At 38.4% G+C, this 18,626-nt stretch overlaps 1 protein-coding gene across 2 annotated transcripts in view; it reads left to right on the forward strand.

Moving 5' to 3' along the window:
• Positions 1-13,427, forward strand: part of dzip1l (DAZ interacting zinc finger protein 1-like) — a 37,432-nt gene extending 24,005 nt beyond the window's left edge. For both annotated transcript variants that reach the window (XM_041264128.1, XM_041264127.1), the window contains exons 12-16: positions 2,827-3,001; positions 3,373-3,532; positions 6,759-6,961; positions 9,659-9,798; positions 11,715-13,427. In XM_041264128.1, the coding sequence (XP_041120062.1) occupies positions 2,827-3,001; positions 3,373-3,532; positions 6,759-6,961; positions 9,659-9,798; positions 11,715-11,870 (834 nt within the window). In that variant the 3' untranslated portion in view covers positions 11,871-13,427. The remainder of the gene's footprint in view (positions 1-2,826; positions 3,002-3,372; positions 3,533-6,758; positions 6,962-9,658; positions 9,799-11,714) is intronic.
• Positions 13,428-18,626: the final 5,199 nt, after the last annotated feature.

Raw genomic sequence — 18,626 nt, forward strand, 5'->3', positions numbered from 1 at the left:
CCATTGCCCTCTGCCACTGCAAAATGGCTTGCTTACATCTCTGGTAAGTACTTTAAACAATGCAGGTATAATACACACCCTTTGGTGGATGGGTGCACTTGTCCTAGTCATAGTGTCTTTGCTCGTGTCATGGTGATATTTCCGAAATGGCCCCATGTGTAAAGGTGTGCTGATTGGAATGTTTTCAAAGACAGCTTTTCATCAGTGTAAAGAACACTGAGTATTTTCTTAACTTTTAAAATAGAAAATAAGATCAAATTCAAATAAGGGGAAAATAAAGAATACAGTAAATAATTACATTTAATAGCGAGTTCGACTAAGAGCAGTTAACTTACAGTAAAAATATTTGTTTATACAAGTAAAGTAGATTAAGGTAACGCAGTAAGTATGGTAAGTGGATGAGAACGATTTCAAATAAGAGTAATTACAGAAAACAAGAATACGGATACCTATAAGAGCAAAATCAAGTACCAGATACTGCTACAATTCAATGCAAGTACTGGAACAATTGGCTGCCATATAGTCCAGTATAGTAGATAGTTGTGAGGTTTACAGATACTGTCTGAACAGGTGTGTCTTGAGGTCTGAACAGCTCTGATATCCGTGGGTAGGTCGTTCCACCACTGAGGGGCAAGGGTGGCGAAGGTGCGGGCTCTGGAAGCGGGGGAGCGGAGGGGGGGTACAGCTAATCTGCCCCAGGAGGAGTGGAGGGGGCTAGAGGGGGTGTAGGGAGAAATGATAGTCTGGAGATAGGAGGGAGCAGAAAGGCTGAGACAGTGTGTTGCAGGCTGGTGAGTGGATAGAGGCCCAGAGACAGTCTGCAGTTCAAAAAAATATACTTTTATTATAAATAAACACAAAATAAAAGGGCACAAGGGCAAAGTAAAGGGATTTAAACACAAAAAAACCAATACAAAAACAAACTTACAAAAATAAAGGTTTCCAGGCTGGGCAATGCCTTCACTGGATGTAGAATTCACAAATCGCAAAAAAAACCACAAACAACAACCTGCTTCCTCAGCTCCCTCCTCCTAAATGAGAAGCAGAGGCCTCCTTTTATGTCAGGTGGCTGGGCACTGATTGATTGTTAATTAACCTAATTAACCCCAGCCACCTGAACATAATAAACCCAGGCAGGTAGGGGAACTTAACCCCATCCCTGCCAATTTAAAAACGGCAGAGCTTTGCTCTGCCACACAGTGCCTGAGACCCTTTACTAACCGATGGACCTCTGAAATGTGTAATTTACACAGGCTGCTTTCAAAGCTTGTAAATGATAACTGTTAATCAACAAATCGTTATGTAGCATTGATTTTCAAGAGGTTGTTACACCTATCTTGTTGTTAAATAATCAAGCTAACGTGATTTATGAAATAATATTACTATCTTAACGAGCAGTGCTTCTTGTTAATATTTCTTTTGTTTGTGTGGGAATATAAAAGCAAACCTGTGTTAATTGTCATAATTTCAGGAGTTAATTTGCACCTGGAAGAGGAGGGTTTTAATTAACAAAAGACTATAACTCACCTTGAAACAGAAATTTAACAGACCGCAGATGTGGTGCTGATGACACAGAGACTACCTGGATAATTCAGTATTTGTAGTTATGAAAATATTTTAGACTTTTATGTACTTGTGGTTATGAATGAGATTTGTTCACTTGTTTTAACAATTTGTAACCTGAAGCCTGGACCACCTTCCCCATTAACGTCGCAGGAAAGGATGCATGGATGCATGTACAGTGGCAATGGGGTGAAGCAATAGGTGAAAAGATAAGGCTATGGCAGTAATAAATATTTACAATTTTGGCTAAAAATCAATGCAATGTGATTGTGAAAACTTAGTGTAGACATGCCAGAATTCTCTCTCTCTATTAAACACACACACACACACACACACACACACACACACACACACATACATACATACATACATACATACATACATGGTATTGCGTTGGTTTGTATATAATGTCTGTGCCGATATTTTTTTAAAACAAGGCCGGACCCACGTTGTGCTTTCTAACTATTAGATGAAATATTTACAGACTACTTAAAAACTGCTATTATAATCACGATTAATGTTCATGAATGTTTTCCCTTCGTTGTAATTAAAAACATGATTTGCAATAGTTTAATTATAATGCTATTAATAACAAACACATCAGGCAGCATGATCCGAATAGCAGTTGTTAAGTATTCTGTACACATTTAGTCTAATAGTTAAAAAGTGCAGTAGGGGACTTGCTTTTAAAAGATATTGCCATGGGCATGAATGGATACCTAGTGTGACTGACATATTTGTAATGTAATGAGAAAATCCATGATTATAGGAAGTTACCGAACAATTAACTGTAAACAAATTGTCTTTTGGGTTGGGGAGTTCTATAGCAATTTTAAAAGCTTAATAAATGTATAGTGAAGTGTTACATACATGATATACATGTATAATAACTAACAACTACAAACACAAATGACACTTTAAACATACTTATTTATAGCCTACAATCATACATGCTAACATACATACAAAAGTAAATGTTAACATAAGAAAATATATTCCAACCAATATAGATAGATGGCTTACCCCTGCCCCATCCAAAAAATAAATAGTTTTTTTTTTTTTTAATCTTTTTTAAAAATAGTTTTTTGAAAATGCTGCCCATCATATCTTACAGTACCAGATATGATAGGCGAGGGAACATAATTACTAAGACTAAGACAATCGGGCACATAAAAAATTTGTGTGGCTGTATTTTGTCTGCTGCAGGCCCTGATTCAGTTGCAATGTGCCGCTTGAGCCTAATAGAGTTTGTTTGTTTACTAGGGAGTTAAAGGAATCTCCAAACAGACCTTCAAGAGCCTGAGCTCCACAGTGTCCACCCAGCGGCAGCAGAAAGCCAAGCGTTACCATGAGCTGCTGAGCCTGAGAGAGAATCTGTCCCGCGAGGTCACCAGGAAGCTCCGCAAGGGCAGCTCCACACCAACACCCGCAGCCCGCAGTAAGGAGACCTCGCCACTCTAATACTCAGGGGTGAAGTGGAATTGAAAGAAAATAATTCACTTTAGTAATGCTTATCTCTAAGTAAAAAAAACTACTGTAACTATGAAGTAGTATCAGTGTGTTTTATGAAAATAAAGTCAAACAAAAATGATATACGGTAGAGGCATACCCAAGACCGGGCCCAGTTCACTGCTTTAGTAATTTATTTTTAAACATAATCCAAATTTTAAAAATATTTTTATTAAGATGTCATGGGTCATAAATCAGCTTTGATCTGTAGAAGAAATAATGCTTCTCTTATGAGATGGCAGGGGGATATGTGTGTAGCTAACATAATTGTTTGTAAGATGGCTGCTCTGTTCCTGGCAGAGAAAGCCCAGAGCAGCCAGCCTCGGCAGAGCTCATCGAAACCCAGGGCAGCCCAGGTGACACAGCCCCGCCTGGTCGAATCAAACACTCCCCAGCCTGCCCCGAGAACCACTGTCACCAACCCAGCAAGCAGGGCTCCAGCCACCAAGACTAACAACAGGCAAGAGAAAGAATCTGTTAATTGCACACTATTACACTAGCTATCTACTTAATTATAATAAAGATACATAGTGTGTTCGTTAATAGAATACGATGCAATACATTAGGTTTTGTTTATTATGTGTCCATGATTCATATACTTAGACCAGTGTTTCTCAACAGGGCTGTACCGCCCCCTAGGGGGCGTTCTGAAGCCAGAGGGGGGCGGTTACATCCAAAAGGGCGGGAGGGGGGTGATTTAGCTAAAAAGGAGGTGTTGTGTTTTCTTATTTAAAATTAAGGAAACTTTTATTTCAAAATGTTGATTAACTACTTACACACTGCACAGCAACGTCGCTGTTATTTGTGGTATCCGGTTTGTCATGAAAATGTAATATGGTCCAATCGGAACAAACAGTCGTTCCATTTATGCCTGTTGCTTTGTTATGTTAAACATCTGAATTTCACAGTTCATTCTTATTGTTATCTAATGATTTGCATTTGAGGAGATTTTTGGAATCGGTTCCGAACCGGGTAGTTCGATTCTGGTTCCAAAACTATTTAGAAAAACATGTCCATATGTCAATGTGTGAGCAGAAGTTCCGATAATATTGTGCAATTTATGAAATCACCCTGTAATAAATAATAATAATAATAATAATAATAATAATAATAATAATAATAATAATAATAATAATAATAATAATAATCTCCAATTTGCACAGTAACAGTTTTGTTACAACAGCGAAAGCCATTGTGTGCTTGTATATTAACCTTGTTTCACAAAGCTTACAATTAAAAAAAAAAAATGTAACCACATGGCATATGCAAACAGTTCAGTTGATTTTAGGATCCCAAACAGAAACAGTGCAGTCCATTTATAAGAATCACTGATATAAGAATCAACCGCATATAGTGATCAAAACCACTGGGACCAAATCATTTGTATGCTAAGCAATGTAAAATAATCTGCTTGTAAGAATCAAGCAATCCGCTTATAAGAATCATTTTGGGGCAAACTGACTACATGTAATATGGTACTTGATCAAGTGCAACGACATGTACAGCCTGTTTTTGAATTTCATCACATCTCGTGTGATTAGGCATGTATGCAGCGTGGATAGTGCAATGATGCAGGAAACATTGTTTGTAATCAAACGTGACTGCACCACTGCATTGTACAGGTATGTTTTTTGTGTTCTCTGTTAGTGAAAATGTGTTTCAATAAAGTGAGTACATGTTCATTGAGTACAAACTGAGTACAGCAGTGTTATTGCATGTAGACAAGCGTTGTGGTGGGGAGGAGGAGGGGATTGCAGCGCTTTGCACCTCCGTTTATGAAAAACTGTGAGATTTGCATCACAACAGAAAATAAGTAAGCCATAGATGTTTAAATGCAGTGGTAGTCCTGACAGTAAAATACTGTACTGTAATGTCATTTTAATTCAAAGGCCGTTGCACCCTCACTAGACGATCGTTTCTTAAGTATACTGTAGTAAAATAGGATTCTGCAGCTTTGACTAAACATAAGTCATAACCGTGATTGTACAACAAGTTGCTTACCCACCAGGACTTCTTTTGTTTTATTGTCCTCAGTCCTTGAGCAACCTTGACATCTGTATAGTGTATTTAAACTACTGATGGCACACCTTTGCTAATTGTAATGCAAGAGAGTGGCCAATGACAGTGTAAATTATCAGGCTGGAATCTTGATTGACAGTTTTAAACCAGTGTTGGTTTTATTTTTCTTACACTGCGGTGGCAAAACAACTGCTAATAAAACAAACAAAATAAACCTAGCTTCAGCTGGAGCACTAATTAACAGTACTTTGTGTGGAATAAACACTAGATCTTTTACTCAACTTTTGGTTTCTTTTTGTTACTTCTGCTTCCTTACACCTCTATAGCCCCATCACAACGCTATTGGCTAAGCCATTTCTATCGAGGTGTCATTAACTTTAACAAGCAGTTAACCAATTGACTATTATTCATTATTCGTCAAGGAAAGCAGCTATGGATTTTTCGTGGGTGTACATACATGCGGGAACTTGTGACATCTAGTGGTCAAACCATTACACTGCAGCCAGGGAACAAGCTCTTATCATTCTCATACTTAGTTTGATTCTGCACCACAGTAATCGCATCGGTCCACTTTTAAGAATCAACCGTTCAAAAAACCCGGGACGGATTCTTATAAACGGATTGCACTGTATATATATTTAGTTTTCTATTTTAGTATATATTTTTATTTTCTATTATGTGGTATGTAATAAACGAGAACTCCTTCGCTTTACAACGCCATTTCCACGTTATCTTTTATTTGAAGTGTTTAAAGTTATATTTCAGTTTTTTGTTTGCTTGTTCAGCTACATAAAAGTGCAAGTAAACCTCATATTATTACTGCACTTAATGAAAATGAATCTATGGCCACTGTTTACTGTGAAGATACGACAATGGCAAGGAATGACAGAAAGAAAGAAAGAAAGAAAGAAAGAAAGAAAGAAAGAAAGAAAGAAAGAAAGAAAGAAAGAAACTGCATTGTCAACTTTATGTACTATTTATTTCAGGAATAAACAAGCAATGTTTAACTTGAACTTGAGCATTTCGAATATCCGAATGAGTACTTAAATTACGAGCAATTACCTGAACATGATCCAATAGGTTACCATCAGGGTACACTATCATATATATATATATATATATATATATATATATATATATATATATATATATATATATATATATATATATATATATATATAGCTAGCTAGATGAGCCAACTTCCCAACATTTTAGTATGTTTAGTTTTGTTAAGGGAAAATGTGTTTTAAAAACAAGCGTTGGAGGTATTTATAGGCTTTTAATGCCATGGTAACCACATTTATTTATCTTTAAATCTAAAGTCATTCACTATATAGCTAATGAAGTAACAACCTATATATTTTAAAAACACATTTATATCACTAATTACTGGTATCAGCAATATTCACATACCTATAAGTGCATCTGTATTTACAAACCCTTTACCTATGTTAATTCTGTGTTAAGAATGTTATGTTTTGTTATTTGTAGTTGTATTTGTAATATGTAATAAATAATTTGAATAGTTAAAATAATGCATATTATTATTTTAAAACTAATATACAAATAGAACAAAATATACTGATGCCCATACAGAAATCCTTTTTATAACTCACTATGATTTAAATGCCATAGAACACAGTAGAATAACCTTGTTATCTCCACAGCACCCCTCCCTTCAGCTCAGAAGAAGAGTCTGTTGGAGACAGTGCTTACATGACCAGCCCAGCCACCAAGGACCCCCCTGTGGTGAGAGTGGTCAAACCCAGTCCTCCGCAGCCCCAGGCAGCGGTCCGCGATGATGACTGGTCCGATAGTGACCTCTCAGAGGGGCCAGTAAGCCCTGCCGCCGTTCTCCAAGGGTCACAAGGTACTGAGAAAGGGACACTGAGGGACAATCTCACACAGGGTTACCAAGTCCAGCCAGTGGCACCAAAAATATTAATTTACCTTTAGTTTATGAATCTCTTATAGATGACTTACTTACGAAAAAAAAAAAAAAAAAAAACATCTGTTCTTATCAGGAATTCATATTATCAGATGTACCAAAGAGCCATTTCTTAGACTACTATACAGTGATAACGTATTTTACATTGACACTGAATTTACAGTCTTCACTGAACTGCAAGGCTCCAAATTGGATTGAATTACATGTATAGATATGTATATATTTCCTACACTACTAAACTCAAAAGCAGTGTGTGTACTGAAATGAGAAAGGCTGTGCATACATAGAGGATACTGCATGAGTGACAGGGAGGGCTGTAGTAATTCCACCAATGAAGATGAGGCTGAGTGGGTTGTTTACAGCCATCCTCATGTTTAACCTTTAACAGCTGGACTCTGAGAATTTGCTTAGATCAAGCTCAGCATCTGCTTATTAACACAACATAGTCAGGAACAGTGTGATTCGCCTGCTCTTGTCATTTGAGTGAATGCTAACCTTATAAAGATTTACCATAGTAAATCTGTACAGTAATATTGCAGTGCTTTATCATACCCCTATTGGGTTTTACAGTGCTTCCTTAAGCTTTGCCATACTTTCACTATGCTTTTACTATAGGAAACTTTTATAAGGGTAAGTTGTTTCCAAAATGGATATACAGTATTTACTCAAAAGCACTGAATACATAAAGGTTGTTCACTGTTAAATCTCTCACAACTTGTTCTATAATTTAGAATATACAGCAGATCCTGTCATACACAATTAGTTCCAGGGGTCTATAGGATTTGTGAAATATCTCAGTGGGAGTTTATTAACGTCGGGACATTATAAATTAACAAGGTAAGCAGGTGCAGCAGTGCGTCTAAAACACCACAGTACGGTACTGCACATATACTATACAAAGAAAATAAATGAAAATTATTGCAAAATAAAGCACTGTAATACAGAACAGTGCACTCCGTTTATAAGAATCACTGATATAAGAATCAACCACATATAGTGATCAAAACCACTGGGACAAAATCATTCCTCTATTAACCAATGTAAAACAATCCGTTGTAAGAGTCAAGCAATCAGCTTATAAGAATCATTCCGAAGCAAATTGACTACATGTAAAATGGGTCTTGATCAACTGCAATGACGTGTACAGCCAATAAAGTGTTGTTTTTTATTTGAATTTGATCACATCTGGCATGATTAGGCACGTACGCAGCGTGGATCGTGCAGTGATGCAGGAAACACTGCATTGTTTGTAATCAAACCCATGACTGTGCCACTGCATTGTGCAGGTATGTTTTTTTGTGTTCTCTGTTAGTGAAAATTTGTTTCAATAAAGTGAATACACATTCATTGAATACATACGGAGTACAGCAGCATTATTGTGTGATATGCATGTAGAGGGAGTGGGATTGTGGCGTGGCAGTGTGAGGAGGAGGAGGAGTTGGGGTTGTGGAACTAGGCACCTTCATGAGATGATCACTTCTCAAGTACACTAGTAAAATAGGATTCTGCAGCGTTGAGTAAACATAATCGCGATCATATAACAAGTTGCTTACCCACGAGGACTTATTTTAATTGTTTTGATATATTGTTTTCAGTGATTGAGCACAATTGACATTTGATAACTGTATTTAAGTTGCTGAGGCGCTTTTGCTAATTGTAATGTGACGTGGCTGGGGGCAGTGTAAATGATCTGGCTGGAGTCTTGATTTACAGTTTAAAACCGGTGTTGGTTTTATTTTTCTTACAGTGCGGTGGGGAAACAACCGCTAATAAAACAAAATCAACCTTCACTTGGAGCACTAACTAAACAATACTTTGTGTGGTCCCTGTGCATACATGAGGGAACACATGACATCTAGTGGTCAACCCATTACACTGCAGGGAACAAAGCTTTAATTCTCAAACTAACACACTGATTCTGCAGCACTTCTCCATAGTAATCTTATCGGTCCGCTTTTACGAATCAACTGCTTATAAGAATCAAATCATCCAGGACAGATGTGATTCTTTTAAACAGAGTGCACTGTATTTCACAAAACAGCATTCCAAAAACAATTCTTATCATGTTTTCTCAGTCCACGGCAAAATAATCTGACATTTTTTTTTTTGCACTGTAAGTGTGCGTCAACCCGAGACAGAAATGGTGTTTAAAAAAAACAAAAACAACAAAAAAAGCACACACACACACAAACACAAACTGTCATTGAAGGTCGGTTTAAAAATCTTATTATAATATATCAATCCCTTGCTTTTATTGAACATGGTTTAACTGGTCGCTTGTTTTACATGAATGAAACTGAATTCCCAAATGCACCATCTTTACCATTTTTATCTGCAAATAAATCTATGATGTGCTGCTAAGAGCTGAATTTACTGTTTTAGACCCATAATAAAATGGATATTGATCAGTTTCCATCTGGAAGGGATTGGATATGACGTTTTACTGTTCACCAGTATTTCTATACTGTAAATGCTGCAAAATGTGCAATCAAAGTTTGTTTTAACTATTTAAATATTTATTCTTTTTGCAAAACAAAGTGGAAACACTGCTTTTGTCATATCCAGTCTGTGAATATAGTTTGGGGTGGGTAAACATTTCCCTTCTGTTTCTCTGTGTAGGATCCGTGGTCCAGTCACTTACAAGGAGCCTGGAGAGACAGCTAAGTACTCCAATGAAGAAGCCTGTGGGTGGAGTTAAAGTGACTCCACCATATGTCAGTACCTCCCCAAAATCCAGTGCTATTGTGAAGCAGCTGCAGGTGGGTTGTGTTATGTACTGTATTTTAGGCTTAGCCAGACACCATAAACATTAAACACGGGTGACTAGAAAATGGGTAGTTATCAATGATGTCTGTGGTTAGAGATATTGTGAATATGTGTGTCCTTAGTGTTAAGATGTTGATACTGTAGGTTTTCAATACACATAAGACATCACTTACAAACAGACTCTTAAGACTTTAAACAGTGTGCAGCTACATTATTTCTCTAGATTGTGTTTATCAGCAGCAAAAATTGGTTGGGATCATTACAAGTACTTTAAACACCACAGTAGGAAGTCATAAGATTCAAGTTTCTAAATTTTCAGATTTACAGCACTATACACAAAAATTAACTTTCCTGGTATATTATTCCTAATGCTAATAAAAGATAATATAATCTTTTTAAAGATCTCGTTGCCATTAAAGGGGGTTGGGATAATGCTGATAGTGTTTTTTTTTTTTTTTAAAGGACCGTGATAATGTTGCTAGTGCTGGTACAAAGTAAGAACATTAATAAATTCAGTGACAAACATTTCGACTAGGAAGACCTCTAGTCAAAACATTTGTCACTGAATTTTCTTTTAATACAGTGCACTCGGTTTATAAGAATCATATCCTTCCCGGATGATTTGAGTCTTATACAAATTACTGTGGTGAAGTCCAGCAGAATCAGTATGTTAGTTTGAGAATGAAAGCTTTGTTCCCTGTAGTGTAATGGGTTGACCACTAGATGTCACGAGTTTCTGCATGTATGCATACCTACGGAAAATCCATAGTTGTTTCCTTAACGAATTAAGGATAATGATCAATTGGTTAACTACTTGTTAAAGATAATGACACCTCGATAAAAAGGGCTTCGCCGATAGCTTTGTGATGGGGGTATAACAGAGTAAAGAAGAGGAATCTCTTCTTCAAGTACTATACTACACTGTATGTGTAGTTCCGGGGGGAACATATGAATTGTTTTGATTTGTATTTGTTTAGTTGGGTAAATGGCTTATCCGTCCTGACGTCAGACAGGGACCACACAAAGTATTGTTTAGTTTGTGCTCCAACTGAAAGCTAGCTTTATTTTGTTTGTCTATTTTTTATTAGTAATTGTTTCCCCACCGCACTGTAAGAAAAATAAAACCATTTACAGTTTGAAACTGCCCATCACATTGCAATTATAAAAAGCACCTCCACTCATCAGCAGGTTAAAAACAGTATACAAATGTCAGTGGTACTCAGTCACTGAGGACAATACATCAACACAAGTCTTTGTGGGTAAGCAACTTGTTATAGGATCACGATTATGTTTACTGAGGGCTGCAAAGTCCTATTTTACTACAGTATACTTGAGAAACGATCATCTAGTGAGGGTTCACTTAAAACGATCAAAATTGACTAGCACGGTTGCATAATGAACATTACCGGATGAAACTTTACTTTTACTGCCTTCATGAAATAAAATGACAGTCCTGATGACAGTACGTACAAATTTTAGACACCGAACGAACAAAAAACAACGTTACGTCTACCCAGCTTGTAAAATAATTCACCTCTACGTTTTCGATTTTTAGGGGTAATTGGGGGATGCAAAGCTCCGCATCTCCCCCCCACCCCCCTTCCTAACCTCACTGCGCAATATTAAGCCCCGCGCATTTTGTCCCAGTGGTTTTGATCACTATATTCAGTTGATTCTTATATCCATGATTCTTATAAATGGAGTGCACTGTGTTTGTAAATGTAGTACTACTGAGTGTTTAATAGCTGTAAGAATCTGGATTTTAAAGCACTCTATGAAGATGGACAATAGTTTCTATGGGGTGGCTTCAGTGGTTTTAATCAAATTCAAAGCAACTAATTGAAATGAGTCAATTGAGATTTAAAAATGGCTACGTTTTTAATGTCTGTCTGTCTGTCTGTGCTCTCAGCTGTCAGATGAGGAGAGTGACCTAGACCTGTCATCCATTGAAGAGCTAACCACGGTGACCTCCCACCACAAGGAGGCACTAGTGCGGGGCAGTGCTGATTCGGCAGGCAGCAGCAGCGTGTGGAGTTCTGCAGCCAGCAGGGGAGGAGGTTGGTGAGGCCTATGAGGCCAAGGGGACTGGCTTCTTCATTAACCCTGCATGAGGAGACTGAGCCTGGGGCAACCAACTTCACTGTCTGCCAAGTTTGGTACAAATAAGCAGATGCATTAAAATCCCTGCTAGATACCAACAATTTGTTGGTTTCTTAGCAGATACCCTGCAGGTGTACAAGCCCCAGCAAAGGTTTATAGCTGTTAGATGCATTCAGACAACAATCACTAAACTAAGTTTGCAGTGCTATACCAGAACACCTCTTCAACCAACACACAATTTAATTGCCAGTCTCTGTTTAAAGCCCAAAATGTCAGACAGGGACTGTTCAGGGGTCTCTCTCTCTCTCTCTCTCTCTCTCTCTCTCTCTCTCTCTCTCTCTCTCTCTCTCTCTCTCTCTCTCTCTCTCGCTCTCGCTCTGGCTCTGGCTCTGGCTCTCTGTCTCTGTCTCTCAAGCTCAAGAGAAATGAAACCGAACAATGTTTGATAACCGCTGCTCTTTGAAATATTTCCCTGGTTTCTGCACATTAAAGTCTTATGCAGTAGCTCCGCATTTTCCTAATATTTAATTCTATATCTGTTTAATATCCTATATGTGTGTTCTCTGTGATGTTCTGGTGTTTCTGCTCAGATCATTATTTGTCATGCTTACTAATTATTCCAAAAACCATCTTTTCTTGAGAGAGTGAATAAGTGAAGCAAATTCGTGTTGCACAGACTTCATAGTGTAGTGCAGTACCTATCCTTTGGTTTGACCTGACTTTTGCATGTTCAAGTTCAACATTGACCGTCCACATATCCACTGATTGGCTCCACAATTTAACCATGACACTGATTGGATGTGTGTGCTGAGTACCATATCTGATGGCCAGTCCTTGGAGTTGTATTTCTGAAAGGAGTAAACGTCCCTTAATCAAACAAGTAATCACCACCATATATATATATATATATATATATATATATATATATATATATATATATATATATATATATACACACACACACACACACACACACACACCCATCCACAGCCCTTATTGTTTGTTCGGTTGTTTGGCACCCCTCCTCCCCTGCTTCCACCTTGCAGCGTGACTTGTCTAGGGGGAAGGTCATTTGCCACTTGTCCTGCCCGCTGGCATTAGAAATTCATCTAGTTCATATACTTCATTCATCATCGTTAGCCAGCATAACAGCATCTAACAAGTTCTAATGGGCAAGGCTATGTGCCAAAATTAAATGCCAATGTAATCATCATATTTATCTGTCAATTAAATAAATTGTTCATTTTCTTCCATTGGTGGTGTCTCCTTTCTGAAACTTGAGTTCACTAGCATACCGGTTGGCTTCTGTTTTTAAACGTTTACTAATATTAAGGGTGGAATTTCTCTTTTAAGATATTGTGATGTCATACATGTTTAATGATTGTTTGATATTTTTGTGCAGTGGGATTAATAATGGACAATTAATGGATCCAACGTCTTTCTTTTGCTTGAGTGACTGTTTTCACTACTGTAGCCTAATTTGTTTATAATGTTTTGCCAAATAATGTTTTCTAAGACTTCTGTAAATCAAATGTTGTATTTTATTATTATTATTATTATTATTATTATTATTATTATTATTATTATTATTATTATATTAATAATAATAATAATAATAATAATAATAATAAATGTATTTATTATTTTTATATTTTATTGTAAGTTTGAGCATTCTTGAAATAAAATGCATGGATTATACTGAATTGTTTCTTGAAATAATTCATTAGGACACATAAAGTGCATTTGCACTATAACACAGGGTGACTTTGTATAACTGTATGTGGCACCAGCTTCACTTCCAATACTCTGAACCCAACACATCGTCGCCATGGCTTTCAGCCATTTTGGTAATGGATTTTGGTTTGGAATATTAAATGCAGTAAACGGGGACCTTTTACTCCTACATTACTCCTATAATGGCGGGTTGTGTCCATTTTAAAAGTCATTGCTGATTACTGTACAAACTACCTTTAAAATTAGCAGCTCAGATTGACACAGGATCATGTACAGTAAATGACATCATGGCATGGGCTACACTGCATAATGATATGCTACATTGTTTTCTGATATTTGTGACCTCCGCAGTCCTGTAAAAAGGGTTTTTAAAAAATGCAGCTCTTAAACTCCTACCCTTTTCGGTGTGGAACTTTACAGCAGGCTCCAAAGAATGTTTTTTTTTTTTGGGGGGGGGGGGGGGGGGGTGAACTTTTCCCTCAATTATCCATGAATGAGTTAACTACACAACACAGCTTTCGCTAATTGTAGGTACATAGTGGAACACGTCGGGATCTAAATCAGGTGACCTGTAATTGAGCACCTACCCCAAGGTAGATGATCGTGTTTGTCAGTCTAAATCATATGACATTGTTCAGAGTGTAGGCTACACCACGTTTCAGTGTGCTTGTTTCATAGCCGATTTTGAAAATGATTAAATTACAGTGAAAACTCTAAGGCCAGTCCAGTAACCAACAAAATGAAGCCTTAATAGTGGCCTTACTACTAATGTGACGTATTTATTGTAACAAATTAATGTTATTTGTTTAAAAAAGTATTGGTCTGAACAGTGTATTTAACTGGTGATTAATTTTAATTATTAAGGTCATTTATTCATTTACTCTTAATGTGTTTTTTTATTTTGTTTATCATTAAAAATATTGGTCTAATTGGAGAGAGAAGTCAATACTGGTCTGCAAATGGTGGCCTTAATATTGAATACAGTTGAGGACTTTATATTCAAGCTGACTTGACATTGCCGTCAATAGGAGCAAATCTGGACAGTGAAAAAGTGTCCCTAATTGCATGGTGGCCCTTATACTGAGGTGGATTTAAGTGTTCTCTACGCTTTATTGAACTTCTTAGTGCAGTTGATTCTGGGACTGATTGAATCTAAAATAAAGAAGGTAATGTATTAATAATACAGGAGTAATTTACAGGTTAGAACTAAAGTTGGAATTTTCATGAATCATGCATGTCACTTCGACTAAAGCATTTTTCTTACACAGATGTTGTTTTGTTAAGATCAGAAACAAGTGTTTTTTTTTTTTTTTCTTGCTCCTAAAAGCCTTGCCCTTAATGTTTCTGTTACTGGTCTGAACCTCACTGTTTGAGTTTTTGTCATTGTTTGGTTGATTGTCCATGTCTTTATTTTAAATGTATTTTCCTACTATAATGGAAAGATAAATACAGTTTGTTTTCAACTCCACATCAATGCAAAACGCTATCAGTACACATAGTTTTTAAAGATACAGTGCTTCATTTAATTTACTAAGTCAATGGCCTTTGCAAAACTAGGTGTGTGCTCATGACGTGGGGTCAATAATTATGAAGGACTGGAACATGGTCTCAGAATAGTGCCTGAATTTGAATTTGAGCCGCCACAAGACTCGGCTTGAGGTTCCTGTGAGCCCCGTCAGTAATGCCTTTTATGTTTTACAAAGTGACCGAAACTCCCTATCAGCTGTAGGGTTTCTCACAGCATTGTTTTCCACTTGCTTTTCTTATCTCTGCTGCTTCCATGGTGTATCGGTCCCACCCATTCCCAGAACTAGGGCTTGTTTGCTATCGGGAAGCAATATCCCTTTGTTCTGCCTGGAACGTGATGTGTGTGAGCCGAGGCTTGTACATTGACAGGTAAGCTTTCCATGTTCAAATTCAAGAACTAACAGGAATCCCTTTAAGAACAATGAGCTGCCCTTTTCATTGCCCTCAATTAAAGAGCAGACCGCTTCAAATGACTTATACATCATGATGTTTCCAATCATCCTTAGTGTTTCTAATTGCAATTACTCAAATGATGTGTGCTTTTGTATAATTCTGTGTCAAGGTGCTTTAACAAAGAGTTCAGGAGTTGCTGTTCTGTTCCAATTATGCTGTAGACTTGTGCAATATAGGCTTGATCCTCAAAAGTGTCTTTATATTAATAGTTTCAGCACCATCGAGATCATTGCTGTGTAGTGCCAGCAAAACTAACGGAAAGTGACATATCCCCTAGACGGTACTGTCTCTCCCTTCGATGGTACTGTCTCTCCCTTCTATAAAGGCACTTTGGCTGATCTTGCTTACGTCACATATATCTGTGACAGGTAACTACAACAGAAGGCAGCTCCTGAACTCAGGGAAATCAGCTTCATCAGATTATTTTGGTTATTAAAAATAAAAGCACCAGTTTTTTTTTTTTTTTTTTTTTTTTTTTAATATCTGCTTCTAAAGTTACAAAGTTCTCCTTGTTTGTGGTTGATCAACCAATGTAGGTACCACTCGGATATTAACGTCAGTGACTTTGACTAGAAAAGGAATCTGAGCTGCAAGTCTACCTCCCGACCTGAGATGGACCAACTTGATGGTAGGAGGGAACAGGAAGTCAGCCATCTTGGAGAAAGGACGTGGTTGCAAGACTGCTAAACAAATCTATTGTGATCAGCTGTGGGGCACACAACAATTGGATAGACCATGGCATTGGGCTGATCACAGGAAGGAGTATGGCAGTACAAAGGGGACGCAGTTACATGAGTAAAGCCCATTACACTAAAAATACTAACACGGCGGAGTGCTTTTTAGTTTGTTGTTATTGTTTTGAAGACAAGTAGAAGCTAGATAGCTGCATCCATGGAGCCAGCACAAATCCCAGAGCACCACTGTCTCTGCACAGCACAACACCACAACAACACCACTCCCAGAGCACCATTGCTTCTGCACAGCATAGCACCACTCCCAGAGCACCACTGCCTCTGCACAGCACAGCACCACAACAACACCACAGCACCACTGCCTCTCCACAGCACCACTCCCAGATCACCACTGTCTCTGCACAGCACAGCACCACTCCCAGAGCACCACTGCCTCTGCACAGCACAGCACCACAACGCCACTCCCAAAGCACCAAGGCCTCTGTACAACACAGCACCACAAGAACATCACTCCCAGAGCACCACTCCCAGAGCACCACTGTCTCTGCACAGCACAATACCAGAACAACACCACTCCCAGAGCACTACTGCCTCTGCACAGCACAACACCACTCCCAGAGCACCACTGCCTCTGCACAGCACCACTCCCAGAGTACAACTTTCTCTGCACAGCACCACTCCCAGAGCACCACTGCCTCTGCACAGCACAGCACCACTCCCAGAGCACCACTGTCTCTGCACAGCATAGCACCACAACTAAACCACTCCCAGAGCACCACTGTCTCTGCACAGCACAACACCACAACAACACCACTCCCAGAGCACCACTGCCTCTACACAGAACAGCACCGCAACAACACCACTCCCAGAGCACCACTGTCTCTGCACAGCACAGCACCACAACTAAACCACTCCCAGAGCACCGCTGTCTCTGCACAGCACAGCACCACAACTAAACCACTCCCAGAGCACCACTCCCAGAGCACCACTGTCTCTTCATTATACATTGATTAAGCTTTTAAAATTGCGATAGAACTCCCTACGCAGTACACAATTTGTTTATAGTTAATTGCTTGGTGAATTCTAAACATGCATTTTCTCTGATACTGTTTGTGGTGCTGTGTTGTGCAGAAGCAGTGGTGCTCTGGGAGTGGTGTTTTTGTGGTACTGTGCTGTGCAGAGACAGTGGTGCTCTGGGAGTAGTGTTCTTGTGCTGTGCTGTGCAGAGACAGTGGTATTGTTCTGGTGTTGTGCTGTGCAGAGACAGCGGTGCTCTGGGAGTGGTGCTGTGCTGTGCAGAGAAGGTGGTGCTCTGGGAGCGGTGTTCTTGCGGTGCTGTGCTGTACAGAGACAGTGGTGCTCTGGGAGTGATGTTCTTGTGGTGCTGTGCTGTACAGAGACAGTGGTGCTCTGGGAGTGGTGTTGTGGTGCTGTGTAGAGAAAGTGGTGCTCTGGGAGTGATGTTCTTGTGGTGCTGTGCTGTACAGAGACAGTGGTGCTCTGGGAGTGATGTTCTTGTGGTGCTGTGCTGTACAGAGACAGTGGTGCTCTGGGAGTGGTGTTGTGGTGCTGTGTAGAGAAAGTGGTGCTCTGGGAGTGATGTTCTTGTGGTGCTGTGCTGTGCAGAGGCAGTGGTGCTCTGGGAGTGGTGTTGTTGTGCTGTGGTATACATGTATAATAACTAACAACTACAAACACAAATGACACTTTAAACATATTTATTTATAGCTTACAATCGTACAATTTTTTTTTTTTTTTTAAATCTGTGCAATACGATCTTTACCCACACACCAGACAATCATAAATCAGCATTGTAAATGTGCAATTATCTAAATAAAAGTACATTCTGCATGACAAAATGCTCAATTTTAAATGAAGTTTACAAAATAGATATTCCCATTGTTTTTTATGTCCATTTGGCTGCTGCTCTCTGGTGGGAGAGCCACCTCCACTAGTAGTTTCCATAACAGAGAATTATGCTTCCATTCATTTTTTCTTGATCTCGTTAATATGCATTTTGACTTTAGTCGTTGAGAAAGGAAGTGATGTAAGTGAGCTGCGACAATTAAGCTTTTTAATGATAAATGTATTCATTACCAACCTCTTCTACTCCATTTCAAAGCATTAATGGATTGATTTAATTAACACATTTAATTTGAAAATCACTTCCTACTAAAGCTCTTGTTACTATATCACAATCCAATTACAATAACAGTTCAATACAATAAGACTGTGTGACAGGCTGGCGAGGGGAAAGAGGCCCAGAGACAGACTGCAGTTCAAAAAATCCTAATTTTATTATAAAAAAAAAAAAA

The sequence above is a fragment of the Polyodon spathula genome, chromosome 11, assembly GCF_017654505.1.
Source record: "Polyodon spathula isolate WHYD16114869_AA chromosome 11, ASM1765450v1, whole genome shotgun sequence".
Taxonomy (NCBI): domain Eukaryota; kingdom Metazoa; phylum Chordata; class Actinopteri; order Acipenseriformes; family Polyodontidae; genus Polyodon; species Polyodon spathula.